Genomic DNA, 25,511 nt, shown 5'->3' with positions numbered 1-25,511 from the left:
GTTAGTTAGTTAGTTAGTTAGTTAGTTAGTTAGTTAGTTAGTTAGTTAGTTAGTTAGTTAGTTAGTTAGTTAGTTAGTTAGTTAGTAGTAGTTAGTTAGTTAGTTAGTTAGTTAGTTAGTTAGTTAGTTAGTTAGTTAGTAGTTAGTTAGTTAGTTAGTAGTTAGTTAGTTAGTTAGTTAGTTAGTAGTTAGTTAGTTAGTAGTTAGTTAGTTAGTAGTTAGTAGTTAGTTAGTTAGTTAGTAGTTAGTTAGTTAGTAGTTAGTTAGTTAGTAGTTAGTAGTTAGTTAGTTAGTTAGTAGTTAGTTAGTTAGTTAGTAGTTAGTTAGTTAGTTAGTAGTTAGTTAGTTAGTAGTTAGTTAGTAGTTAGTAGTTAGTTAGTTAGTTAGTAGTTAGTTAGTAGTTAGTTAGTTAGTTAGTAGTTAGTTAGTAGTTAGTTAGTTAGTAGTTAGTTAGTTAGTAGTTAGTTAGTTAGTTAGTAGTTAGTTAGTAGTTAGTTAGTTAGTTAGTAGTTAGTTAGTAGTTAGTTAGTAGTTAGTTAGTAGTTAGTTAGTTAGTTAGTAGTTAGTTAGTAGTTAGTTAGTTAGTAGTTAGTTAGTTAGTAGTTAGTTAGTTAGTTAGTAGTTAGTTAGTAGTTAGTAGTTAGTTAGTAGTTAGTTAGTAGTTAGTTAGTAGTTAGTTAGTTAGTTAGTAAGTAGTTAGTTAGTTAGTTAGTTAGTTAGTTAGTTAGTTAGTTAGTTAGTTAGTTAGTTAGTTAGTAAGTAGTTAGTTAGTTAGTTAGTTAGTTAGTTAGTTAGTTAGTTAGTTAGTAGTTAGTTAGTAGTTAGTTAGTTAGTAGTTAGTTAGTAGTTAGTTAGTTAGTTAGTTAGTTAGTAGTTAGTTAGTAGTTAGTTAGTAGTTAGTAGTTAGTTAGTTAGTAGTTAGTTAGTAGTTAGTTAGTAGTTAGTTAGTAGTTAGTTAGTAGTTAGTTAGTTAGTTAGTAGTTAGTTAGTAGTTAGTTAGTGGTGAGTCCAAGTTGACTCTAATCTTTAGTAAGCACTAATCCACTCAGTTTAAATGGAGTAAATCCTCATTCTGCTGTGTTGTGTCACACACTGAGCATGAACACAATGAAAAGGAGAGAATTGTCAGGAGGTCAGAGGTCAGAGGTCAGATTGCATCCAAACATGGACAATCTGAAGGTCCATCTCCAGTGACCTTGATGTTCCTTCACTGTGCTCAATCTAGACTGTTGTGTGTTGTGTGTTTGTTTTTTAAACAAATGCAATACTTTTAGCTACGACAGTATAATGCTTAAATGCTTATAGTTGACGTCCGTTGCATTGCCTGCCAACTGCTGGCAGAAGTGCTCTGTTTCCAGCTGGCTCCGAACACAGTACTTGCACGCTCTGCTGGCGCAAGTGATAAATGCAAAAGTAAGTGTTTCATTCAGCGGACAACATAGTGACCCACTCCCTGGTATAGTGAATCACAGTACGCACGCGCGCACGCACACACACACACACACACACACACACACACACACACACACACACACACACACACACACACACACACACACACACACACACACACACACACACACACACACACACACACACACACACACACCTGCTGAGGTGAATCAGAGTCCATGGTATCTTCATCATCATCATCATCATCGTCGTGCAGCAGCAGTCTCTTGCTGACCAGCTGTCTGTCTCTACGAGCCTGTCTCAATGCTGAGGACATCACAGTGATGTCATTATAACACAGTTATGTCATTATAACACAGTGATGTCATTATAACACAGTGATGTCATTATACTTAGATAGTCTCAATGCTGAGGACAGATAGTGGGAGCATGTGCAAATTATCACCTAAAAAGGTGAAGAACTATGACTTCAGCTGGAGTATACAGCTCTTTGTGGGGTGATGATAGCTCATCACCCCACCCTGTCAGAGTGATGTGCCCATCAGCCCTCGTCCCATTTATGGTTAGATCTGTACGTCATAAGTACAGTAACGGCAGGGGAAGCAGCTGAGAACATGAGCAAAATCTGAGCTTTCCGTGTGCGAATGTTGGAGTCTGTAGAACCAACCATGTTCTGTGAGAGCTCAGACATGCTGGGGCTGTACCTACAGTATGTTCCCCTGAGTTATAGGTTCCCCACTTACCCCCACAAAAAAAGGTCCTATGTTCCCCACTCACCCAAAAATGCAAGAAAAACTACTCTAACACACCACACAACGGAATGGGGAGACATTAGGAATACTAGTGGGCCAGGGGGGCATTAGGGAGTCGTAGGGACATCTGGGCAGTGCACTATTATGTTTGTTATGACTGGGCATCTGGACGATTATTATAAGTTACTAGAAGCTGTCTAGTCGGCGACCTGGCCAACTCGGAACAATGTAAATAGGGAATGAATGCCCCGCCCTTTAATGCAAACCCCATTATACCTGTTTTCATAGGACCCGTTTTGACCATCTGTCTGCCTGTGTCCATTTATGCCCATATATGGAGATATCTGTATCTGTCTGTCTGTCGGCGTCCATTTTATGTCCATATATGGAGATCACTGCAGTTATAGTTCTGGGTCCATTTTATGCCCATATATGGAGATATCTGTTTATCTGCGTCCATTTTATGCCCATATATGGAGTATCTGTCTGTGCCTCCAACTGTGTTGCAGACACAGTGCCGGTTCCCCCTTTAATGCAAACCTCATTATACCTGTTGTCATAGGACCCGTTTTGAACATCTGTTTGCCTGTGTCCATTTATGCCCATATATGGAGATATCTGTATCTGTCTGTCTGCGTCCATTTTATGCCCCTATATGGAGATCTTTGACCATCTGTTTGCCTCTGTCCATTTATGTCCATATATGGAGATATCTGTATCTGTCTGTCTGCAATCCATTTTATGCCCATATATGGGGGCATTCATTTTATGCCCATATATGGAGAACGCGCGTGCCCGTGGGACGAACGGTTCTCGAGATATGCGGATTACATACATACATACACACTCACAGAGATTTTTTATTGACTCATGTGGCGTACGTGATGTCAGAGCCTTTTATGAAGTGATGTCACAATGAGTCAGAGCTTTCGCCGATTTCCTCCGGAACAGCCTGATGTCAACAATCAACCCCGCATAAGGAGATTCCGAACGTTTCGCGCCGGTTCGGGAAAACCGCGCGTCGGGTCGGGTCCCGGCACTGCACTCCGTGCCGCGGCGGGGAACGCGCGTGCCGAATCTGAAGCCGGTGGGACGAACGGTTCTCGAGATACGCGGATTACAGACACACAGACACACAGACAGACAGACAGAGACTTCTCGCATTTATAGATAGATTTAGTGCCCAGATGTCCCACGACTCCCACCATTCCCTGCATTTGAGTTGGGAACATAAAGGCTATCTTTTTGGTCCTATATTTACCCACTCAAACAAAAAAGATAGCCTTTATGTTCCCAACTCAAATGCAGGGAATGGAGGGACATCTGGGCACTAAGAACATGTGGGCAATCCTAGCTCCTTTCGGAACCCCTCACTCCACTGCTAGTGCTACGCAGCTCCGACTGCGTAGTAGTGGAGTGAGGGGTTCCGAAAGGAGCTAGGGCAATCCTAATGTAGGTGCCCACTCATCCAGATGCCCACCCCCCCAAGTGACTGCTCTCCATTCCGACATGTCGCCACTCCGACAGTGACAACACTTCCATAGAGATTAGGGTTAGGGTTAGAGATAGGGTTATAGTGTCATAATGGGGACCCCATGGGTCTCAACTTCAGTTAGTATGAATAAACTTACATTTCTCATGTTCTCTCCTCTTCAACTTGTATTCTTCCAAACTGATGCCTTTAGCAGCAGCCTTATGCCCTACTGTCTTCAATCTCCACATGTTTAATAAATACAATATATATTATAAAATACATTAAAAGATATATAAGATATAAGTTGTTTACATGCAGCTGATGCTAGGCCTGCTAGCATGCTAACTGAGCAGCACTACCAGTGTTGCCAGGTTGTTGAGAAATTAAGCCTCCAGGTCTATGAAAACGAGCCCAAAAGAAGTTTGCAAAATAGCAGACCTACAAGCTCACATGAGCTTGTAGTGTTGTTTGGAATACTTTAGAAACATTTCAACAACACAGATGTCGTGTAGATACAACAAGATGGCACGACATCACATGGGGTCTGTGTGGACAAATAACAGGTTAATTTGGGGGTTTTAATTGCGACCGTCAGGCAGGGTTGTCAACATTGGACTGTCAGAATCCAGGAGATTTATTTTTAGGGGGTAAGAAATGACCCCCCAGGGGGGCCCTCTCCCCAAAACTTATTAATAAGTTATAGATATTATAGATATATTTTCCTGTGTTCTGGTGAATTTTCTGCATGTTTGATACCTTTATAAGGCTTGCTTTACTAGCATGGGTACAATTTCAGCCTTAAAATGCCAAATGTTGGTGTACAGATTTGATGACTGAAGCAAAAGGACATCTTTAATAATGATTTCTCATCTTTAAGTCATTACTTGAGTGAATATCTGTATGATCTTTCTTGCATGCATTGCCCCCACCCCTGAAGCGGGGGGTCTGGGGGTCCTCCCCCAGAAACATTTTAACATAGTAGATGTCATTTCCTGTGTTCTGGTGAATTTTGGGAGTTTGATACAAAATCCAGGAGAAATCCAGGAGATTTGCCAATCCAGGAGACTCCCAGGAGGGGTTCAAAATCCAGGAGACTCCTGGCAAATCCAGGAGAGTTGACAAGCCTGCCGTCAGGTCGCAGTTACTACCAAAACCTTGACCAGCTGTCCATCAGTCTGTCAGTCTGTCACACGTCACGGGTGTTGATCTCACTTTTGCTTATCTCCCGATTAGGGAGTCTTACTGGTACTTGACATGAAAATGTTTGAGAATCAATCACTTCAATTTTAGCCGTCATCTCACCATATGGCCAGAAACCTTTCTAACACCGTAGATACAATGTCCTTTAAGCTTGCCTGATCCCCCAACAATGTAAACTAGAGAAATGAGACAGAGTAAACATGATGGTTCTATGAGTAGGAGTTAGAAGGGACCCCAAGGGGCTTTCTTGAGGTGTTTATCCTTTAAGTTGACCTTGTACCAGTGAACTGTAGGCTACTGTAGTGTCATGAAACTGTGCCTTTTACTGCAAACTGATCATAAAGTCATCAATCAATCAATCAATCCATCCATCCGGAGTCTCCTGCTAAACTCAGGAGTTTTGTCAGGTTTGCTTATTAAAAGCAGACATGGCAACACTGAGCAGCACAACATGGATTACTTCTTCTTGGGTGCGTTTGGATGGATGAAGGACTGACTGCCATCTGCTAGAGCGCCCCCTAGAGGATGGGTGCATGTCTGCATAGAAGCAAACCACAATAGCTCCAACAAATCAACTCAACTTAAATAGAAAAATGCCTTTAGTAATAACCATGGAATTTAATTTCTATCCTTTTTTTTAACCAGACATATGAAAAACAAATTGTCCCAAATAATACTGTACATACAGTACATAGTAAATATAATAATGTAAAACAGTTCAAACATACTGTGTGTGTGTGTGTGGGGGGGGGGGGGGGGGGGCAACATTGTTTTCTCTCAACAGTAAACAAACCAACCTACAGTTTAAGTGTATAGAGGGTATCTGCACATTTATAAAGTGACAATTTAAGGACTTTTTAATACCTATAAAATGACAAATTAAACATTGTCCAAATTGCCAAATATTATAGAGGCAGAAATCGTGAAAATAGCAGATCTACAAGCTCACAGTGCCTCGGGTTCCCAGTTCAAATATGATTATTTTGGGGTTGCGGCCTGAAAAGGTTGAGAACCACTGTAGGCTATACTGTAAGCCTACATTAGTAGGCTTATGATTATGATCAGTTATTTGCATGTTTCAGGGTTCATTAAATATGATGAGAATGAAAACAATCAATCCCTGAGAATCAAACAACTCTGTGATTAACCCATTATTTTATACTTTAAGTCAGGGGTCTTCAACGTTTTCAGGCCAAGGACCCCTTAGTTGAGAGAGAGATGAAGCAGGGACCCCCACAACCTGTTCATAGATTCCATATAGTTTCATTGTTTGACAGCACAATCATCAGTGTATTTTGGATTCATGTCAATTTGTGCTTTCAGATATTTAACCACTTGAACCGTCAATACTTATAAAACTGACCTTAATTTCACTCTGTACTTAGTCTGCTCTTTTCGCCGAAAATAGCCGATCTACAGTACAAGCTCACAACGCCTCGCAGCGCGTAGATCTGCTATTTTTGGCTAAAGATCCCAGAATAATATTATGGATGCTAGGGATCAAGTGCAGGTTAATATAAAAATTAGGAACAAAGTTTCTATCACACAAAGATTTGGAGGACCCCCTGCAGTAACTCTGAGGATCCCCTAGGGGTCCCGGACCCCTGCTTTAAGTATTGAAAAATAGCAGATCTACAAGCTCACAGCGCCTATTTTTGAAAGATTTTGGAAAATGTGTGCAAATCTTTGAATAAATCATTTTCAAAACAAACCTTTGTACCTCAAACCTTTGCTTCTGGGGGGTCCCTCCCTGGAACAACATATTTTGAGATGGGGGTCCACGGCCAAATACATTCTAGGGGTCCTTGACATGAAAAGGTTTGAGCACCACTGACATAAACATTCTTTTTATCAAAAACCTTACAAGGATTTAGAAGACATTTATAGAATCTGGTTAAAATCTTAGCATCATTGAATCATTAGGTCAGTGTTGGGGAAGTTACAGTTACATGTAACTGAGTTACGTAACTAAGTTACATGTTGCTGTAACTTGCTGGTAACTGAGTTACATTCATATTTCTGTAACTCGTCAAGTAACTGAGATATTTTTGGGGTGATTTTTGGCTCTTGTTACAAGTTACAAGAAGTTACAAGCAAAGTTATACTTTTACATTTAAGTTTCGTTAAGATTGATGATGAAATGTCCTCAAAAGATCATAATTTTCTTATTTTTTTAACTTTATTTTAGGAACACAGATGTTTACTAAAGAAAATCTCAACCTTTATGAAATAAAACATACAACTCAGTTGAGAGGCATATTTCTGCTGGCATGTGACTTTTTTTGTAGGATATTATATTTTGTTTCATGTACACCAAACGTACATTCTCAATTTAACGCTGAAAAAATAAGTAACTTAAGTTACTCAAGTTACATCTTCTATGTAACTTGAAACTTTATAAGTTACATTTCTCCAGGGGTATAACTTTAACTTGATCAAGTTACTGTCATGGTGAGTTACTTGTAACTGTACAAGTTACGCTTTCAAAGTAACTTCCCCAACACTGCATATGGATCTAATAACACTTATAAAATATTAGCATCCATTGAATCATTAGGCCTACATATGGATCTAATAACACTTATAAAATATTAGCATCCATTGAATCATTAGGCCTACACATGGATCTAATAACACTTATAAATCATTACATAAAACAACATTAAAAATCCATGCAGTCTCATGAAGATACAAACACTTTGATGCTTCCATGTCTTCCTTTCATTTCCTCTCACCAGAACACGGACGCCCCACAAAGCTGGATCCACCAGGGTGGGCTTGAAGTTTGAACCCACAACAACCTCCATGGAGGTGGGCAGGGACTTCACCACTGAACCACCGGAGCAGGAGTACCTCTTGGTGGTACGGGTATGAAGAGTAAAGCCCCTGATACACGTAGCAATTTTTGCATCAATATCAACCAGCAACGAAAAGGCGTCATTGGCAGCGTCATTGGATTAATCTTTTTGTGCCTTCACGCGTGCAAGACACCAGTCATGTTGCCATACCTTATCAACAGGCATGAATTTATTTAATTTTACATTTTTTTTTTTCCCCTTTAGCTAAGGTATGGCAACTGCCATACCCAATTGACACCTCTGGTCGTTGCTGGTTGATATTGATGAAAGAATTGCTACGTGTATCATAGGCTTAAGGCAACCGTTATGTCAATACATTCGAAACCAGACATCTAATGAGGAAGACTGTGAACTTTATACTGTAGAAATAACAGACCAATTAATAAAACATACCAAACAAACAGACCCTGGAAAACAGTCCTTTTATCCCGTTTCCAGCCCTCAAACAGTTAATAATCACAGGATGTGAAAGATGGCGGCGGTGGATCAGCGGGTAGAGCGGCCGCGGGGGAATCAGGACGTTCACGGTTCGATCCCCGACTCCCCACACGAGTCCTTGAGTAAGACACTGAACCTGGCATGGTTTTCCTCTGCCGTCGGTGTGTGTGTGTGTGTGTGTGTGTGTGTGTGTGTGTGTGTGTGTGTGTGTGTTGATAATAGCGTTGGAAAAAATGCACCATTTCTCGGTTGGTTCTCATCCTGTCAGTTCATCACAGATGAGAACCAGCCAATCACAAGTCTTTGTTCTTGGACGATTTCTTCTTTTTCTGCAGAAATAAAAAACGATAGAAAACAGAAACATATTTATTATCAGCACCTCCATAAGAAACCAAAACATATTTAATGTATCAGTTATTTCATCATTTATCATTAATTAATCAGTTTAAGGATCCATTCCCACTGCAGCGATATGATAACGATAAAACATGTATCTCTCCACAACCATAACATTGAAGTGGATGAGAGTAGAAGGTAATCTACACCAGCGGTTTTCAAAGTGGGTGACGGGGCACCCTGGGGTGACGGGGCACCCTGGGGTGACGGGGCACCCTGGGGTGCCGTGACGGCAGTCCAGGGGTGCCGCGAGATCATTTGATAATATTTGGGATTTATTTGGACACTTGAAAAAATATTTAGTATCATTTTAAACTTGAAGTACAAAGTTAACCTTAACCCTAACCCAAAACTAGTGAAAACTGCCGATCTACAAGCACACAACGTGTCGCGATGCGAGGCGTTGTGTGCTTGTAGATCTGCTGTTTTCACTAGTTTAGTACATTTTATAGATGATAAATACAAAACGAACGGTTTTGGACATACAAGGTTTCCACCCGACAACGACGATATGCTATAAATATAAGGTGCTGGGAGTGTAAATTATAATGTAGGGGTGCCTCGGATTAAAACAATATTCACTGGTATAATATTCCATAATGCCCATATCATTGACGTGAACGCAGACATGTCATCGTTATCGGGCTCAGTGACAAAGGGCCTTAAAGAGTCATAACCCATGTGAGAATACATCAGTGAATAAAAATTATAAAAATAATAATAACAAGCTTGCTGCCAGGATTAAACTCGACTAATGTCTTCAATTGCCACCATTTTCTTACATTTTAATGTGCACGATGTGCACGGATAATGCGTGGATCATGCACCACACGTGTGCACGCCATTCACAGCTTTCAAACTAAAAGATCTGCTTGGAAATCTGTTCAGGCATTCAGGAGAGAGAACAGAGAAGCTACAGTGTAATGTTTTTATGTAAAGATGGAGTTGTTCTGGGAGTCAAACATGTTGTTCTGGGAGTCAAACATGCATTTCACGATCGCGATCAAGCCGAAACCCGAAGTCAGAAGTAGGGAAAGCTAAAAAAAAAAGAAAAAAAAAAGAAAGGTCCAACTCAGGAAGCTGGTGTTTGGCAAAACTCTGGAAACCTGTGTTCACATCAAACCTTTTTGGCCGTGTGTTCTGTGTCTTCTGGAGGGACTTCTGACTCCTGTTCTGTTTGTAGAACTTCTGTCTCTTTCACCTTGTGTTTCTCTGCACAGAACAAACACATGAAGAGAATAAACACACATTGTAATCAGAGAAGATAAAAGACCAGTGTTAAAACGTTTTAATTTACTGCTTCCTATGGTTTTAGCTGTGGTTTAATGGAAGCTGCTTATTCTAAACATGTATTTATTCTATTGCTAGTTTGAACACTTCAAATACTTTCAGTTCATCTTAAATGATAGTAACCAGGGAAACAGCTGATCTACAAGCTCACAACACGCGGCAGCGCCAGGTGTTGTGAGCTGGACTGAATGGAATCCAAATGGACTGGACTGAGTTCTGATCTGAGAACGTTAACCCATGCATCAGGACTGTGTTCTAGTTGAAATGATTAAAGGTATATTTTGTTGATCATTGTTGTATCTCGGCTGCAGTGTAAATGAGAGCCTGCCCTCAACGGTACTCTGAGTTTAAATAAAGATGATGATGATGATTGGAACTTTAATCCATGCGACAGGACTCTAGTCTAGTTCATGGGTTCTGAACCTTTTCAGAATGCCACCCCAAAATAACCATATTTGAATCATATTTGACACGCACTAAGAGTTGAGGCATAAATAGCCAATCTACATGCTCACAATGCCTCACGTTGCGAGGCATTTGTGAGCATGTAGATCTGCTATTTTCACAATTTCTGCCTCTATATATTTGACAATTTGACCAATGTTTAATTTGTCATTTTAGAGGTATTAAAAAGTCCTTAAATTGTCACTTTAGAAATGTGCAGATACCCTCTATAGTATACACTTAAACTTTATGTTGGTTTGTTTACATCTGGGCGCTCACTTTTCTTCTTCTGTGCTGGAGGACTCAGGGGGTCGTCGAGGGGCCCGGGCGGGGGGGCCACCTCCACCTTTTCTTCTTCTACAGCTTTCTCTTTCTGCTTCTTCTTCTTCTTCTTCTTGGTTTCATCCTCGTTCTCAGTGACCTGGACTGACCCCGCCTCTATGGAGGGTTGATCTGGGGAGGGGAGGAGAGGAGAGGGGAGGAGAGGGGAGGGGAGGGGAGGGGAGGGGAGAGGAGAGGAGAGGAGGGAAGGGGAGGGGAGGGGAGGGGAGGGGAGAGGAGAGGAGAGGAGAGGAGAGGAGAGGAGAGGAGAGGAGAGGAGAGGAGAGGAGAGGAGAGGAGAGGAGAGGAGAGGAGAGGAGAGGACACAACACTTTATTATCAACAAGGCACACACTAACAGTTGGCAGTGTCCTGGATAAAAAAATCACAGCTTGAAGCTTTAGTCGTTCACACATATAGGGTTAAATCTGCCTTTTATCATACCCCTTCATACCTGCTTTAGTCCATTTATTTCACAGCTGCCCCTGTTGCTAGATTTACTAACAGAGTAGATAGTCTTTATTCTAGTTCAAAGTTAGTATTTTTTATTGGGTTGTGTTTACACAACGTCCTGAGACCAACTAAACCGCTGTTTTGACCTCACAGGCACCCAGACTATCTACTCTGTTAGTTATGAGAGGGCCCGCGAAATCTAGCAACATGGGGCAGCCGAAATCTAGCAACAAGGGCAACTATGAAAAAAATGGACTAAAGCAGGTATGAAGGGGTTTGATAAAAGGCATATTTAACCCTATATGTGTTTTGGTCTGGATAACTCCTTTAAAGCTTTGCTTATAAGAAGACCATTAGGGTTTAAAGGAGAACACACTGCTAGTCTGATCCCTTCCAATGAATTAACAACCCAAACTAGCAGATCTACAAGCTCTCAATGTGTCTGTGTTCGCAGAAAGAGCACCAAAGCTACAACGTGTGGGCGGCGTCCCTCAGAAATGTTCCTGTAATATTCATTCAATAATTAGACTGTGTCAGTCAGTCACAGGTGTGTGTCACAGGGTTCCCACAGTTTTTTACCAATTAATTTCAAAAACTATATATTATTAAACTATTAAACTATATTTAACCTAATTTCCAGGACTATATAACAATAATTCAGCTCAATAACAGGTGGCTTACTCCTATGTGCAATGCCCAAAGACAGGTAGTGTATGCCAGTGGTTCTCAACCTTTTCAGGCTGTGACCCCCGAAATAATCATATTTTAACTGGGGACCCCCCACCCTGACGAGCACTAAGAGTTGAGGAATTTTGTACAACACGTTTCTATTGTGAAAATAGCAGATCTACAAGCTCACAGTGAGCTTGTAGATCAGCTATTTTGCACAATTTCTGCCTCTAATATTTGACAATTTGGCCAATGTTTAATTTGTCATTTCAGAGGTATTAACAAAATCAATAACCAAAGACAATGCATAGCTACTGTATTTTTTCCAGGACCTTCCAGGACCCTTGATGGATTCCAAAACTTTTCCAGTACTGGAAAAATATTTTTCTAATTTCAAAATATTTCCAGGAATGTCATGACCGTGGGAACCCTGGTGTATGGAGGTCCTGCCACCGCGTTGAGTTTGTGTTGTTGCAGCAAGCAGTTTGTCTCTTCAGAATAAGAGCCTTTAGACTAGCAGAGCCATGAGGCCCATAGAACAGGACTAGAGATGCACCGGGGCGGCATAGCTCAGGGGTAGAGAAACCGTTCTTAGAGCACGAAGGGTTCCCAGTTTGAATCCGGGCTCCCCCTGAGTTAATGTGGAAGGGTCCTTGAGCAAGACTCTGAACCCCACATTGCTCCCGGTGAGCAGGTTGGTGCCTTGCATGGTTTCCTCTGCCACCGGTGTATGAATGTGTGTGTGAATGGGTGAATGTAATGCACAATCTATGTAAAGCGCCTTGGATAAAAGCGCTATATAAATGCACCATTTACCATTTACCGATTACAAAATGCTTGGCCGATACCGATCCACCGGTTTTATGAAGGTCTGACCTGCCAAAACCCATTTTTTCGATACCAATTTCTTTAGCTAAGAACTAGAAAATAGGGTTGCTCCAATACCCTTTTTTCAGGCCAAGTAGGCCTACAAGACATACTTCAATTTGAGTACCAATAAGCTAGAAGAACACTAATGCCAAATCAATCACAATAGTACAATATCCAAAAACACAGACAATATCCAGTCTAATATGACCGTCTGGACTAGGCAGGAGGAAAGCAGGTGACACATGCTTTTTTTCCCCCTTCTTTTTGGAGACGACATTGACACAGGATTATGGAATATATCCTTACATTGCAAAGGTAATCAGCACCACCTGTATTCTGTAGGCTGCCACTAAGTAGACTGGCTGCTACTTGCTAATGTTTACTTTAGTCACAGGACCAGAGCATCATGCTGTGCAGTGCCATGGACACAATTGGCATAAAACCGGTATTTATGTCAGTGACCTGCCGGTCACCGATTCGTCCAGTTTGATATCATACCTGACGATTTTTGATATTGGCCGATTCCGATTTCCATCCCTAAACAGGAGCCTATCTCCTGATCTGTAGCGTGAGGCAGCTTGATGTACCAGTAGTGTTAAACCCCCTGGACATGACACTACACAGGGACCCCCAATCCCCTGGACATGACACTACACAGGTCAGGGACCCCCAATCCCCTGGACATGACGCTACACAGGGACCCCCAATCCCCTGGACATGACGCTACACAGGGACCCCCAATCCCCTGGACATGACACTACACAGGGACCCCCAATCCCCTGGACATGACGCTACACAGGGACCCCCAATCCCCTGGACATGACGCTACACAGGGACCCCCAATCCCCTGGACATGACACTACACATGGACCCCCAATCCCCTGGACATGACGCTACACAGGGACCCCCAATCCCCTGGACATGACACTACACAGGGACCCCCAATCCCCTGGACATGATGCTACACAGGGACCCCCAATCCCCTGGACATGATGCTACACAGGGACCCCCAATCCCCTGGACATGACACTACACAGGGACCCCCAATCCCCTGGACATGACACTACACAGGGACCCCCAATCCCCTGGACATGACACTACACAGGGACCCCCAATCCCCTGGACATGACACTACACAGGGACCCCCAATCCCCTGGACATGACACTACACAGGGACCCCCAATCCCCTGGACATGACGCTAGCATGTCACAGGGACCCCCAATCCCCTGGACATGACACTACACAGGGACCCCCAATCCCCTGGACATGACACTACACAGGGACCCCCAATCCCCTGGACATGACGCTACACAGGGACCCCCAATCCCCTGGACATGACACTACACAGGGACCCCCAATCCCCTGGACATGACACTACACAGGGACCCCCAATCCCCTGGACATGACACTACACAGGGACCCCCAATCCCCTGGACATGACACTAGCATGTCACAGGGACCCCCAATCCCCTGGACATGACGCTAGCATGTCACAGGGACCCCCAATCCAACCCTTGATGCTGAGTGCCAAGCAGGAGGCACTGGTATGGCTGTCACCCAGCTGGGGATCAAACCACGACCTCCCAGTCTCAGGACGGACACTCTGACCACAAGACCACTGAGATGGTATCCATAAGGCCATGAGGACCCCCCGGGGGGTCCCGACCCACAGGTTGAGAAGCACTGCATAATGCACCATGCTTACCAGTTCTACCTCGTTATAAAGGAGACTGATGATCAGTATTTACAGCCAGATCAAATAAAACATTACTGAAGGGGAACCAGAACTATTTGTGAGGAGAACTTTAGTGGTGTTTCCATAAAGCCTCTTAATGCGCATTTAAAGCTATACTGTGTAAGTTGCTCAACTGGTGGTCTGTAGCAGTATAGCAAACCGCGGTCGCGTTTGCTTTTTTCGTCCGTTTTTCGCTCGCGGACCGGGCCGTCAGACCACCGCGTCCGCCTCGCCTCGCCGAGACGCTTTCAATGAGGTCTCCCGTGTCCTTCTACGAGCAGCGGTTGGAGAGTTACATGCTAGACTCCTCCAGTGTAAACACTGCAGTGTACTTCCTGAAGGCGTGTTTCCTAAACCCACCAGAGAGCCCGGCAGTGTATGTTCTGCGCTGTGATTGGCCGGCAGTGTATAACCCTCGCTGTGATTGGCCGGTAGTGTGATGACGCAATTTTTCCGCGAAAACCGGTCCCGGGCAGGGATCATAGAAAACATATAAAGAGAAGGCTTTAGAAGCTGAAAATAACGGAGTGGGGGTTCTAAAACTTTAGCGATTTAACAGCTAGGAACATTTTAAGATTTGTTTTATAAAAAAAGTTACATGGTACAACTTTAAGGCTTATTCCCAAAATCGTTTTATGGAAACACTTCAAAATGCGAATAAACTTTCATTATCCGCAAAATATGTTATCCGCTTGGAGGAGGTGGATTTTGAGGCTTTATCGAATAAACTAAATGCGCATTTGTGAATGGAAACGGGTCAGACAATAAATGCGAATAAATTATGACGTTCTGGTCCATATCGTCCTCCTATAACACTTTCCCCCGCCGCTTAATTAACCTCCATTGTAAAGCTTTAGCCCACAAAACAAACCGGTTGTTACACACTGTAGTGACCCTTCGTCATCACACCGTGTTGCACGTACCAAAAGTGCCTGATCTACAAGCTCACAGCAGCTCGCATCTGCACGTCTTTCGCCTCAGTCTGAAAAGATCATCCCCATCCCAGCTCTGTGCACTGTGTGTGTTTACAGCAGGTCGGTCAGACGGACCCAGGCAGGATCTCCCAAGAATCGCATTTCATCAGTTTAATGGTAACAGGCTAAATTCGCTTTATCCTAATTTCTGATCATTCGCTTCCCTTATTCGAATACGTTTATGGAAACACCACTTCAGACTGTTCGTTTACCTTCCTCTTTCCTCTTCTTCCTCCTTTCCTCTTCAGGCTCCGTCTCCTCTCCGTTGACCTTTGACCTCTCTGTGGTGACCTCCAGCGCTCCGCTGACAGACTCTTCTTCTGTGGTTTCCTTCTTTTTCTTCTTCTTCTTCTTCGTTGGTGTGTCTTCGCTCCTCTCCTCCGCTGGATGTTTTTCTGTTTCCTGTGGGTTTACTTCCTCTTCCTGTGTCTTCCTCTTCCTCTTCTTCCTCTTGTGTTCCGACGTCGTCGTCTGGTCGGCGACGCCGTCGTTCTGGGCGGAGCTTTCTGCAAACACAATAAAGTATTATTATTCTTTTTATCCCACGATTTTTGTAACCAATTTTTTCACCCAGTGCCAGTTGCCTAAGCTGTAGTCTCGCGTGGCCAGACTGTTGCCTCCGCGATTTGGTCAAATGCTCCCGGCATACAGTCTGGCAAACCAGAATAGAAATGATGAGTGCGAGATGAAGCGGAAGTGAAGCCTCCTCGTCACTTCCGTTTCCGTCTCACATCGCACACATTTATAATTATATAAATAAAAATCATATAAGCATGTTTAGCTTGCTGCTTAGCAGAAATGACATTTTAAAATATATTTTCTTGAACGGTAATGCCCGTTTCCATTACTCGCCGTTCAGGAGCTGCTGTTCCAGACTCTATATATAGCATTCAGAGATTGTGGAATAGTTGTCTGGCTACGCGAGACTACCTAAACTGTAATCCTGGGCTCTGCTCTCCCTCTGCCAACTAGTAAAGGAAAGTTAGCCTCATGCTGGACCAATCAGGGAACTGAATAATTTCCAATATCTTTCTTCACAAATGTGTTCATAAAGGTGTCTACTATCACCTCTGACCTTTATCAATCACAACTCCCTCTGGAAACTTTGTGGGAGCCAATCAAAGTTGGGGGGTATCGTGATACCCTGAGCCTGGGATTAAAGGGGATAAAATAAAACATGGCCAATATGAGCGAATGAGGTGTGTAATTAGGGTATTTTGGGGCTGCTGAATCCATTCCAACCATTAGTTATCAGTTAAAATGACTCCTTGGGGGCGTCCGGTGGCCTACTGGTCAAGGCGCATACCACATAGGTACCGCCACATAGGCATGCCGCCATAAATAATTATTTATTGTTCAGTGTAAAAAATGAAACCCAGTGACAGACGTACCGTTCTCCTCCGCCACCAGGGGGGGCTGCACCGAGGGTGGGGCGTCTGCTTTGGACGGAGTCTGGGGTTTACTGGGTGGGGGTGGGGAGGCTGTGGGTGGGGGCTCAGGGGTGGAGGCGGCCGGCATCACGCTGGCTTTCTTAGCCCTGCTCTTCCTGGGTTTACTGGAGCTGGGGGGTGGGGTGGGTGGGGTTATTGAGGGCGTGGGTGGTGCTATGGAGGGTGGAGCTTCAGGGGTGTCGGGTGTCACAGCAGGTTTCTTAGCCCTACTCTTCCGGGGTTTCGGGGTGTTTGTGGGTGGTGGTGTGGGCGGGGCTATGGAGGGTGTAGAAGAGGGTGGGGGTGCCTCCACACCGGGCTCAGGGGTGGAGGCTTCGGGTGTCACAGCGGGTTTCTTAGCCCGGCTCTTCCGGGGTTTACTGGTGCTCGGGGGTGGGGTGGGTGGTGTAATGGAGGGTGGGGTGGGTGGTGTAATGGAGGGTGGGGGTGCTTCAGTCACAGAGGGTTTCTTGGCCCGGCTCTTCCGGGGTTTTGGGGTGCTTGGGGGTGGGGGTGCTGTGGTGGGTGCTTCCCCTCCAGGCTCCTGGGTGGGGGTGGCGTCGGGTGGAGGTTTCTTAGCCCGGCTCTTCCGGGGTTTACTGGTGCTCGGGGGTGGGGTGGGTGGTGTTATGGAGGGTGGGGTGGGTGGTGTTACGGAGGGTGGGGTGGGTGGTGTTATGGAGGGTGGGGGTGCTTCAGGGGTGGGGGTGTCAGGTGCTTCAGTCACAGAGGGTTTCTTGGCCCGGCTCTTCCGGGGTTTTGGGGTGCTTGGGGGTGGGGGTGCTGTGGGTGCTTCCCCTCCAGGCTCCTGGGTGGGGGTGCTTGGGGGTGGGGGTGCTGTGGGCTCCTGGGTGGGGGTGGTGTCGGATGGAGGTTTCTTGGCCCGGGGTTTCCTGGGTTTAGGGCTGTCAATCAACACAACATACAACATGTCAGATAAGATCATTGAACATTTTTGTCTCCACCAGCCAAAGGCATGGGGGAGAGTATGTTTTCGCCCCTGTCGGTCAAGCCCCCAGAACCCAGGGCTAGATTTGAAGCAACCCCGATGGTGGCCAAAGTTGGAACTGCAGCCTAAACGCGCATTTTGGCCCCGCCCCCTCCACTCCAGACAATCCTTCCTGTGAGCGGAGAGCAGCGTGACGTCATTTGTGGTCTCTGAATAGTGGCCAATTTCCCCCAGAATGCACCTGGATTAGCTACATGCTAGCACGTAGCTGTTGCTTCAAAACGCCACTGAGCACTTGCATTGAAATGATAGTGGGGGCGGGGCTCGTCCGCTCTCTATCTTATCTTATATAATACATTCCTCTAAGAGCCGCATCCCACTTCCAAGCCCATTCACGCCCACTTCACATCCACTTCAACTCATAGGTAGTTGTCAGAACGTAAGGAATACCGCCCATAACTCTACGCCAGCCTATAGAATAAACCTTCCGCCTTAATGCAGCTTACAGCAAAAAAGGACCTATTTAATTTAGTTGCCTTTTGGGGGGGCACCCAATACGACACATCCGTATACACCACGTCATCGCATCACCAATACTTTTTTTTTTTTTTTTTTCAAAACTTTTTTTTTTCACATTTTTTTTTTCTCAAAAAAATTTTTTTTCTCAAAAAACTTTTTTTTTTCTCAAAACATTTTTTTTTCTCAAAATACTTTTTTTTCTCAAAAAACTTTTTTTTCCCAAAAAACTTTTTTTTCTCAAAAAAACTTTTTTTCTCAAAAAACTTTTTTTTTCCCCAAAAACATATTTTTTCCCCAAAAACATATTTTTTTCAAAACTTTTTTTTTTACCCATATTTGGCCATTACACACACCACACTGCCGCAACATGGCGGTGAGGGCCACGCAGCGGCCTGAACTCTAGACTTTTGCGGCCCGAAGGGCCGCAAACTTCTAGTTTTATATATGTTACCGGATGTTTGGGTAACTCAGGACGTTCTATGTAAGAGCGCTTGTTTTGTCGTTCACCACACACCAATCACCACCAGGTGGCGACGACAGCCCATAGAGTTATAATGCGACAGCCATTCACTAGTGAAGGCGCTGACGTCACTCGTTTGCGACTCTTTCTTTATTTACTAGCCTAGCCTAGCCTAGCCTAGCCTAGCCTAGCCTAGCCATTAGCTCCATTGTAGTCACTTGGACAGGGCGTTTATCGTGGGCTTGCCCAGGCCTTACGGCCTGGGCATAAATATAACGATTGCATTCACCACGGCTTCGTAACTCCCCTGGCCCGCTCTTCGCGGCCACTCGCACCTGCGGTGCTCGGGGGCGAAGAGCAGGACCAAGGTCCGCTGGCCTGCGCGCCGCTTGCAATGTCGTGGACAATCGAGCGGCTCCGTTCCGCCCCGTGCTGCACGACGAGTGCTCCGTTTCTCGACCGTCCTGTTTCTCTAACAAACCGTGACATATATACTCTATGCTGTCGGTCCGTGCGTGCGTGCGTCCGTCCGTCCGTCCTTCGAGTTTGTTACCAGCTAATCTCCGGCACTGTTGGCCCGGTCGCTGCCAAAATGAGCACACACACTCCCTGGATGCCAATGCCGAACCTCTGCTCCACATTTTTCAAATGGCCCTGTTCTAGCGCCACCATGAGGCTGATGTTTGCAAAAAAACATTTCTGTACACTACTCTTAGAGATTTTGTCCACAAATCCTACAAATCGGTAGACAGTATCTCTACAGTCATGTGATCAACATGGATCTGTCCGATTTGCCATATTCAATCCTGATTGGCTACAATTGGCTTCTTAAGTTTGCAAGATTGCTCTGTTTTGAACAAAATGCCTCAAATCATGAACACAGCGTGCAATCTTGGTGAAATTGGGCACGCACGTTCCCACTAGGCCGAGGAAGAAATGCCTCTTAAAAAATCTCAAATCAGCCTCATGGTGGCGCTATAACATGGAAATTTTTGTTTTTACCTTTAACTCCACCGATAAGTGGAAAACATTGTACGCACACTCCCTGGAGACTAAATAAACCGTTGCTCTGCACTTTTCACATTTGCCTTTTATAGCGCCACCAGGAGGACAATTTATGTAAAACACATTATTTCCTATTACACTATAGTCATGTGATCAAGTCCGATCCGTCTGATATTTCATCCTAATTGACTAATATTGGCTTCCAAAGTTTGTAGAATTGCTCCGATTTTGAACAAATGCCTCAAATCATCAACGCAGATTGTGATTACCGTGAAATTTGCCACACATATTCCCACTATGTCAAGGAACAAATGCTACCCTTTTCACATTGGCCTGTTATAGCGCCACCAGCAGGTAGACTTTAGCAAAACACAGTTTTGGAACACAATGCCTCAAATCATGCATGCAGCGTCCGATTGCCATGAAAGGTCTAAGATTGGTGAAGAACACATGCCACCCTTTTTACACTGGCCTATTATACAGTAGCACCACCAGGATGCCTGGCCTGGTGGAGACCTGTGCTCGGAAGAGCACTGCTTCTAGTTTCATGATTCCCACCCTGAATGAAGAGCACTGCTTCTAGTTTCATGATGCCCACCCTGAATGAATCCTACCTGGCGTTACTGGAGGCTGTCACGGTGGTTCCCCCGCCCTCCTCAGAGGGGGGCGGGGTCTTAGGCGGGGCCTTGGCTCGGGGTTTTCTGACCCGGGGTTTGCTGGTCGCTGTCACCTCACCGCCACTGCTCTCTGAGGTCACCTTAGTTTAGTTTAGTTTAGTTTATTTGATCATCACATATTTTCATACAGGTCATACATTCATATAGCTGAAAGCTTGTGAATGCCTATCCTACGTATTCATGAATTAAGACATTGATTAGTTATAAGAGTGTTCAGATTATTATTATTTTTTTCATCAAAAAAAAAAAAGAAAAAAAAGAAGAAAGAAGAAAAAAAGAGAAGACAAAAGTGAAAAAGACTAAAAACAAGAATGTATATGGAATAGACTTGATAAACATTTCATAATAATAACAATTCAAGAAACAGAGATATGTTACAGAGTAATAGTAAAAATAAATAATAATAAAATTAATAATAATAACAAGTACAAATAAAAAATGATAATAATAATGAAACTATGTTTTGCTGTATTTGGCCAGGATATTTAATTTGAGTATTTTTTTAAATTGTAAAATGTTTTTACTGTTTGATCTCTTCTGTCAAACTGTTCCAAATCTTTACTCCACAAATAGAAATGCACATACTTTTGCGGATGGTCTGAACAGTTGCTTGTTTAAAATTGAGTTCCCACCTTAGGTCGTAGCCCCCCTCCCTGTCACTAAACATGTCCAGAATGTTAGCTGGAAGCAGTTTATTTCTTGCCTTGAACATCATTTGAGCAGTTTTGAACTCTACTAGGTCAGGAAGTTTCAATGTACAAGACCTCAAAAATAGATTATTTGTGTGTTCATAAAACCCCACTTTATGTACTATTCTTATTGCCCTTTTGTGTAATATGAATAAAGGATGAATATTACTACTGTATGTGTTTCCCCATACCTTGTTCCTGGGTTTAATACCTTGTTCCTGGGTGTAATATGAATAAAGGATGAATATTACTACTGTATGTGTTTCCCCATACCTTGTTCCTGGGTTTAATACCTTGTTCCTGGGTGTAATATGAATAAAGGATGAATATTACTACTGTATGTGTTTCCCCATACCTTGTTCCTGGGTTTAATACCTTGTTCCTGGGTGTAATATGAATAAAGGATGAATATTACTACTGTATGTGTTTCCCCATACCTTGTTCCTGGGTTTAATACCTTGTTCCTGGGTGTAATATGAATAAAGGATGAATATTACTACTGTATGTGTTTCCCCATACCTTGTTCCTGGGTTTAATACCTTGTTCCTGGGTGTAATATGAATAAAGGATGAATATTACTACTGTATGTGTTTCCCCATACCTTGTTCCTGGGTTTAATACCTTGTTCCTGGGTGTAATATGAATAAAGGATGAATATTACTACTGTATGTGTTTCCCCATACCTTGTTCCTGGGTTTAATACCTTGTTCCTGGGTGTAATATGAATAAAGGATGAATATTACTACTGTATGTGTTTCCCCATACCTTGTTCCTGGGTTTAATACCTTGTTCCTGGGTGTAATATGAATAAAGGATGAATATTACTACTGTATGTGTTTCCCCATACCTTGTTCCTGGGTTTAATACCTTGTTCCTGGGTGTAATATGAATAAAGGATGAATATTACTACTGTATGTGTTTCCCCATACCTTGTTCCTGGGTTTAATACCTTGTTCCTGGGTGTAATATGAATAAAGGATGAATATTACTACTGTATGTGTTTATTATATTACTACTGTATGTGTTTATTATATTACTACTGTATGTGTTTATTATATTACTACTGTATGTGTTTATTATATTACTACTGTATGTGTTTATTATATTACTACTGTATGTGTTTCCCCATACCTTGTTCCTGGGTTTCCTGACCCGGGGTTTGCGTGCGGGGCGGGGAGGGGGGGCTGAGGGGTCCAGGGCACTGAGGGTGTCCAACGTCTCCAGGTCATCCTCTGTGGACACAGACAACACATTCATCCTCTGTGGACACAGACACCACATTCATCCTCTGTGGACACAGACAACACATTCATCCTCTGTGGACACAGACAACACATTCATCCTCTGTGGACACAGACAACACATTCATCCTCTGTGGACACAGACAACACATTCATCCTCTGTGGACACAGACAACACATTCATCCTCTGTGGACACAGACAACACATTCAGGTCATCCTCTGTGGACACAGACACCACATTCATCCTCTGTGGACACAGACAACACATTCATCCTCTGTGGACACAGACACCACATTCATCCTCTGTGGACACAGACACCACATTCATCCTCTGTGGACACAGACAACACATTCATCCTCTGTGGACACAGACAACACATTCATCCTCTGTGGACACAGACAACACATTCATCCTCTGTGGACACAGACAACACATTCAGGTCATCCTCTGTGGACACAGACACCACATTCATCCTCTGTGGACACAGACAACACATTCATCCTCTGTGGACACAGACACCACATTCATCCTCTGTGGACACAGACACCACATTCATCCTCTGTGGACACAGACAACACATTCATCCTCTGTGGACACAGACACCACATTCATCCTCTGTGGACACAGACACCACATTCATCCTCTGTGGACACAGACACCACATTCATCCTCTGTGGACACAGACACCACATTCATCCTCTGTGGACACAGACACCACATTCATCCTCTGTGGACACAGACAACACATTCATCCTCTGTGGACACAGACACCACATTCATCCTCTGTGGACACAGACACCACATTCATCCTCTGTGGACACAGACACCACATTCATCCTCTGTGGACACAGACACCACATTCATCCTCTGTGGACACAGACAACACATTCATCCTCTGTGGACACAGACAACACATTCATCCTCTGTGGACACAGACACCACATTCATCCTCTGTGGACACAGACACCACATTCATCCTCTGTGGACACATACACCACATTCATCCTCTGTGGACACAGACAACACATTCATCCTCTGTGGACACAGACAACACATTCATCCTCTGTGGACACAGACAACACATCCTCTGTGAACACAGACAACACATTCATCCTCTGTGGACACAGACACCACATTCATCCTCTGTGGACACAGACAACACATTCATCCTCTGTGGACACAGACACCACATTCATCCTCTGTGGACACAGACACCACATTCATCCTCTGTGGACACAGACACCACATTCATCCTCTGTGGACACAGACAACACATTCATCCTCTGTGGACACAGACAACACATTCATCCTCTATGGACACAGACACCACATTCATCCTCTGTGGACACAGACACCACATTCATCCTCTATGGACACAGACAACACATTCATCCTCTGTGGACACAGACACCACATTCATCCTCTGTGGACACAGACAACACATTCATCCTCTGTGGACACAGACAACACATTCATCCTCTGTGGACACAGACACCACATTCATCCTCTGTGGACACAGACACCACATTCATCCTCTGTGGACACAGACACCACATTCATCCTCTGTGGACACAGACACCACATTCATCCTCTGTGGACACAGACAACACATTCATCCTCTGTGGACACAGACACCACATTCATCCTCTGTGGACACAGACACCACATTCACCCTCTGTGGACACAGACACCACATTCATCCTCTGTGGACACAGACAACACATTCATCCTCTGTGGACACAGACAACACATTCATCCTCTGTGGACACAGACAACACATCCTCTGTGAACACAGACAACACATTCATCCTCTGTGGACACAGACACCACATTCATCCTCTGTGGACACAGACACCACATTCATCCTCTGTGGACACAGACAACACATCCTCTGTGAACACAGACACCACATTCATCCTCTGTGGACACAGACAACACATCCTCTGTGGACACAGACACCACATTCATCCTCTGTGAACACAGACAACACATCCTCTGTGGACACAGACACCACATTCATCCTCTGTGGACACAGACAACACATCCTCTGTGAACACAGACAACACATTCATCCTCTGTGAACACAGACACCACATTCATCCTCTGTGGACACAGACAACACATCCTCTGTGGACACAGACACCACATTCATCCTCTGTGGACACAGACAACACATTCATCCTCTGTGAACACAGACAACACATCCTCTGTGGACACAGACACCACATTCATCCTCTGTGGACACAGACAACACATTCATCCTCTGTGGACACAGACAACACATTCATCCTCTGTGGACACAGACACCACATTCATCCTCTGTGGACACAGACACCACATTCATCCTCTGTGGACACAGACACCACATTCATCCTCTGTGGACACAGACAACACATTCATCCTCTGTGGACACAGACAACACATCCTCTGTGGACACAGACAACACATTCATCCTCTGTGGACACAGACACCACATTCATCCTCTGTGGACACAGACACCACATTCATCCTCTGTGGACACAGACACCACATTCATCCTCTGTGGACACAGACAACACATTCATCCTCTGTGGACACAGACACCACATTCATCCTCTGTGGACACAGACACCACATTCATCCTCTGTGGACACAGACAACACATTCATCCTCTGTGGACACAGACACCACATTCATCCTCTGTGGACACAGACAACACATTCATCCTCTGTGGACACAGACACCACATTCATCCTCTGTGGACACAGACACCACATTCATCCTCTGTGGACACAGACAACACATTCATCCTCTGTGGACACAGACAACACATCCTCTGTGGACACAGACAACACATTCATCCTCTGTGGACACAGACAACACATCCTCTGTGGACACAGACAACACATTCATCCTCTGTGGACACAGACAACACATCCTCTGTGGACACAGACAACACATCCTCTGTGGACACAGACAACACATTCATCCTCTGTGGACACAGACAACACATTCATCCTCTGTGGACACAGACAACACATCCTCTGTGAACACAGACAACACATTCATCCTCTGTGGACACAGACAACACATTCATCCTCTGTGGACACAGACAACACATCCTCTGTGAACACAGACAACACATTCATCCTCTGTGGACACAGACAACACATCCTCTGTGGACACAGACAACACATCCTCTGTGGACACAGACACCACATTCATCCTCTGTGGACACAGACAACACATTCATCCTCTGTGGACACAGACAA

The 25,511-nt window shown here is 44.2% G+C and overlaps 2 protein-coding genes across 3 annotated transcripts in view; both read right to left on the bottom strand.

Annotated features, from left to right (window-relative positions):
• The window catches only part of tmco6 (transmembrane and coiled-coil domains 6), a 53,503-nt gene extending 49,525 nt beyond the window's left edge, over positions 1-3,978 (bottom strand). The window contains exons 1-2 of the mRNA XM_080746861.1: positions 3,797-3,978; positions 1,610-1,719 (exon numbers count right to left, since the gene is read on the bottom strand). Coding sequence (XP_080602987.1) covers positions 1,610-1,719; positions 3,797-3,887 — 201 coding nt within the window. The 5' untranslated portion in view covers positions 3,888-3,978. The remainder of the gene's footprint in view (positions 1-1,609; positions 1,720-3,796) is intronic.
• Positions 3,979-6,064: 2,086 nt separating this feature from the next.
• Positions 6,065-25,511, bottom strand: part of LOC308302602 (uncharacterized protein) — a 29,517-nt gene continuing 10,070 nt past the window's right edge. The window contains exons 4-11 of one of the 2 annotated variants that reach the window (XR_013962948.1): positions 22,149-22,249; positions 20,266-20,408; positions 16,680-17,623; positions 15,501-15,794; positions 10,545-10,718; positions 9,655-9,743; positions 6,719-8,464; positions 6,065-6,683 (exon numbers count right to left, since the gene is read on the bottom strand). Coding sequence is in view for 1 of the 2 variants with exons in the window: in XM_080746860.1 (XP_080602986.1) it covers positions 8,429-8,464; positions 9,655-9,743; positions 10,545-10,718; positions 15,501-15,794; positions 16,680-17,623; positions 20,266-20,408; positions 22,149-22,249 (1,781 nt within the window). In the remaining variant the exon portion in view is untranslated. Of the gene's footprint in view, positions 8,465-9,654; positions 9,744-10,544; positions 10,719-15,500; positions 15,795-16,679; positions 17,624-20,265; positions 20,409-22,148; positions 22,250-25,511 lie in introns of both variants that reach the window. The other variant, XM_080746860.1, reaches the window with a different exon arrangement.

This window comes from Nannobrachium achirus (assembly GCF_963921795.1).
Source record: "Nannobrachium achirus genome assembly, chromosome: 17".
Classification (NCBI taxonomy): Eukaryota; Metazoa; Chordata; class Actinopteri; order Myctophiformes; family Myctophidae; genus Nannobrachium; species Nannobrachium achirus.
This window is presented reverse-complemented; position numbering and strand designations above follow the sequence as displayed.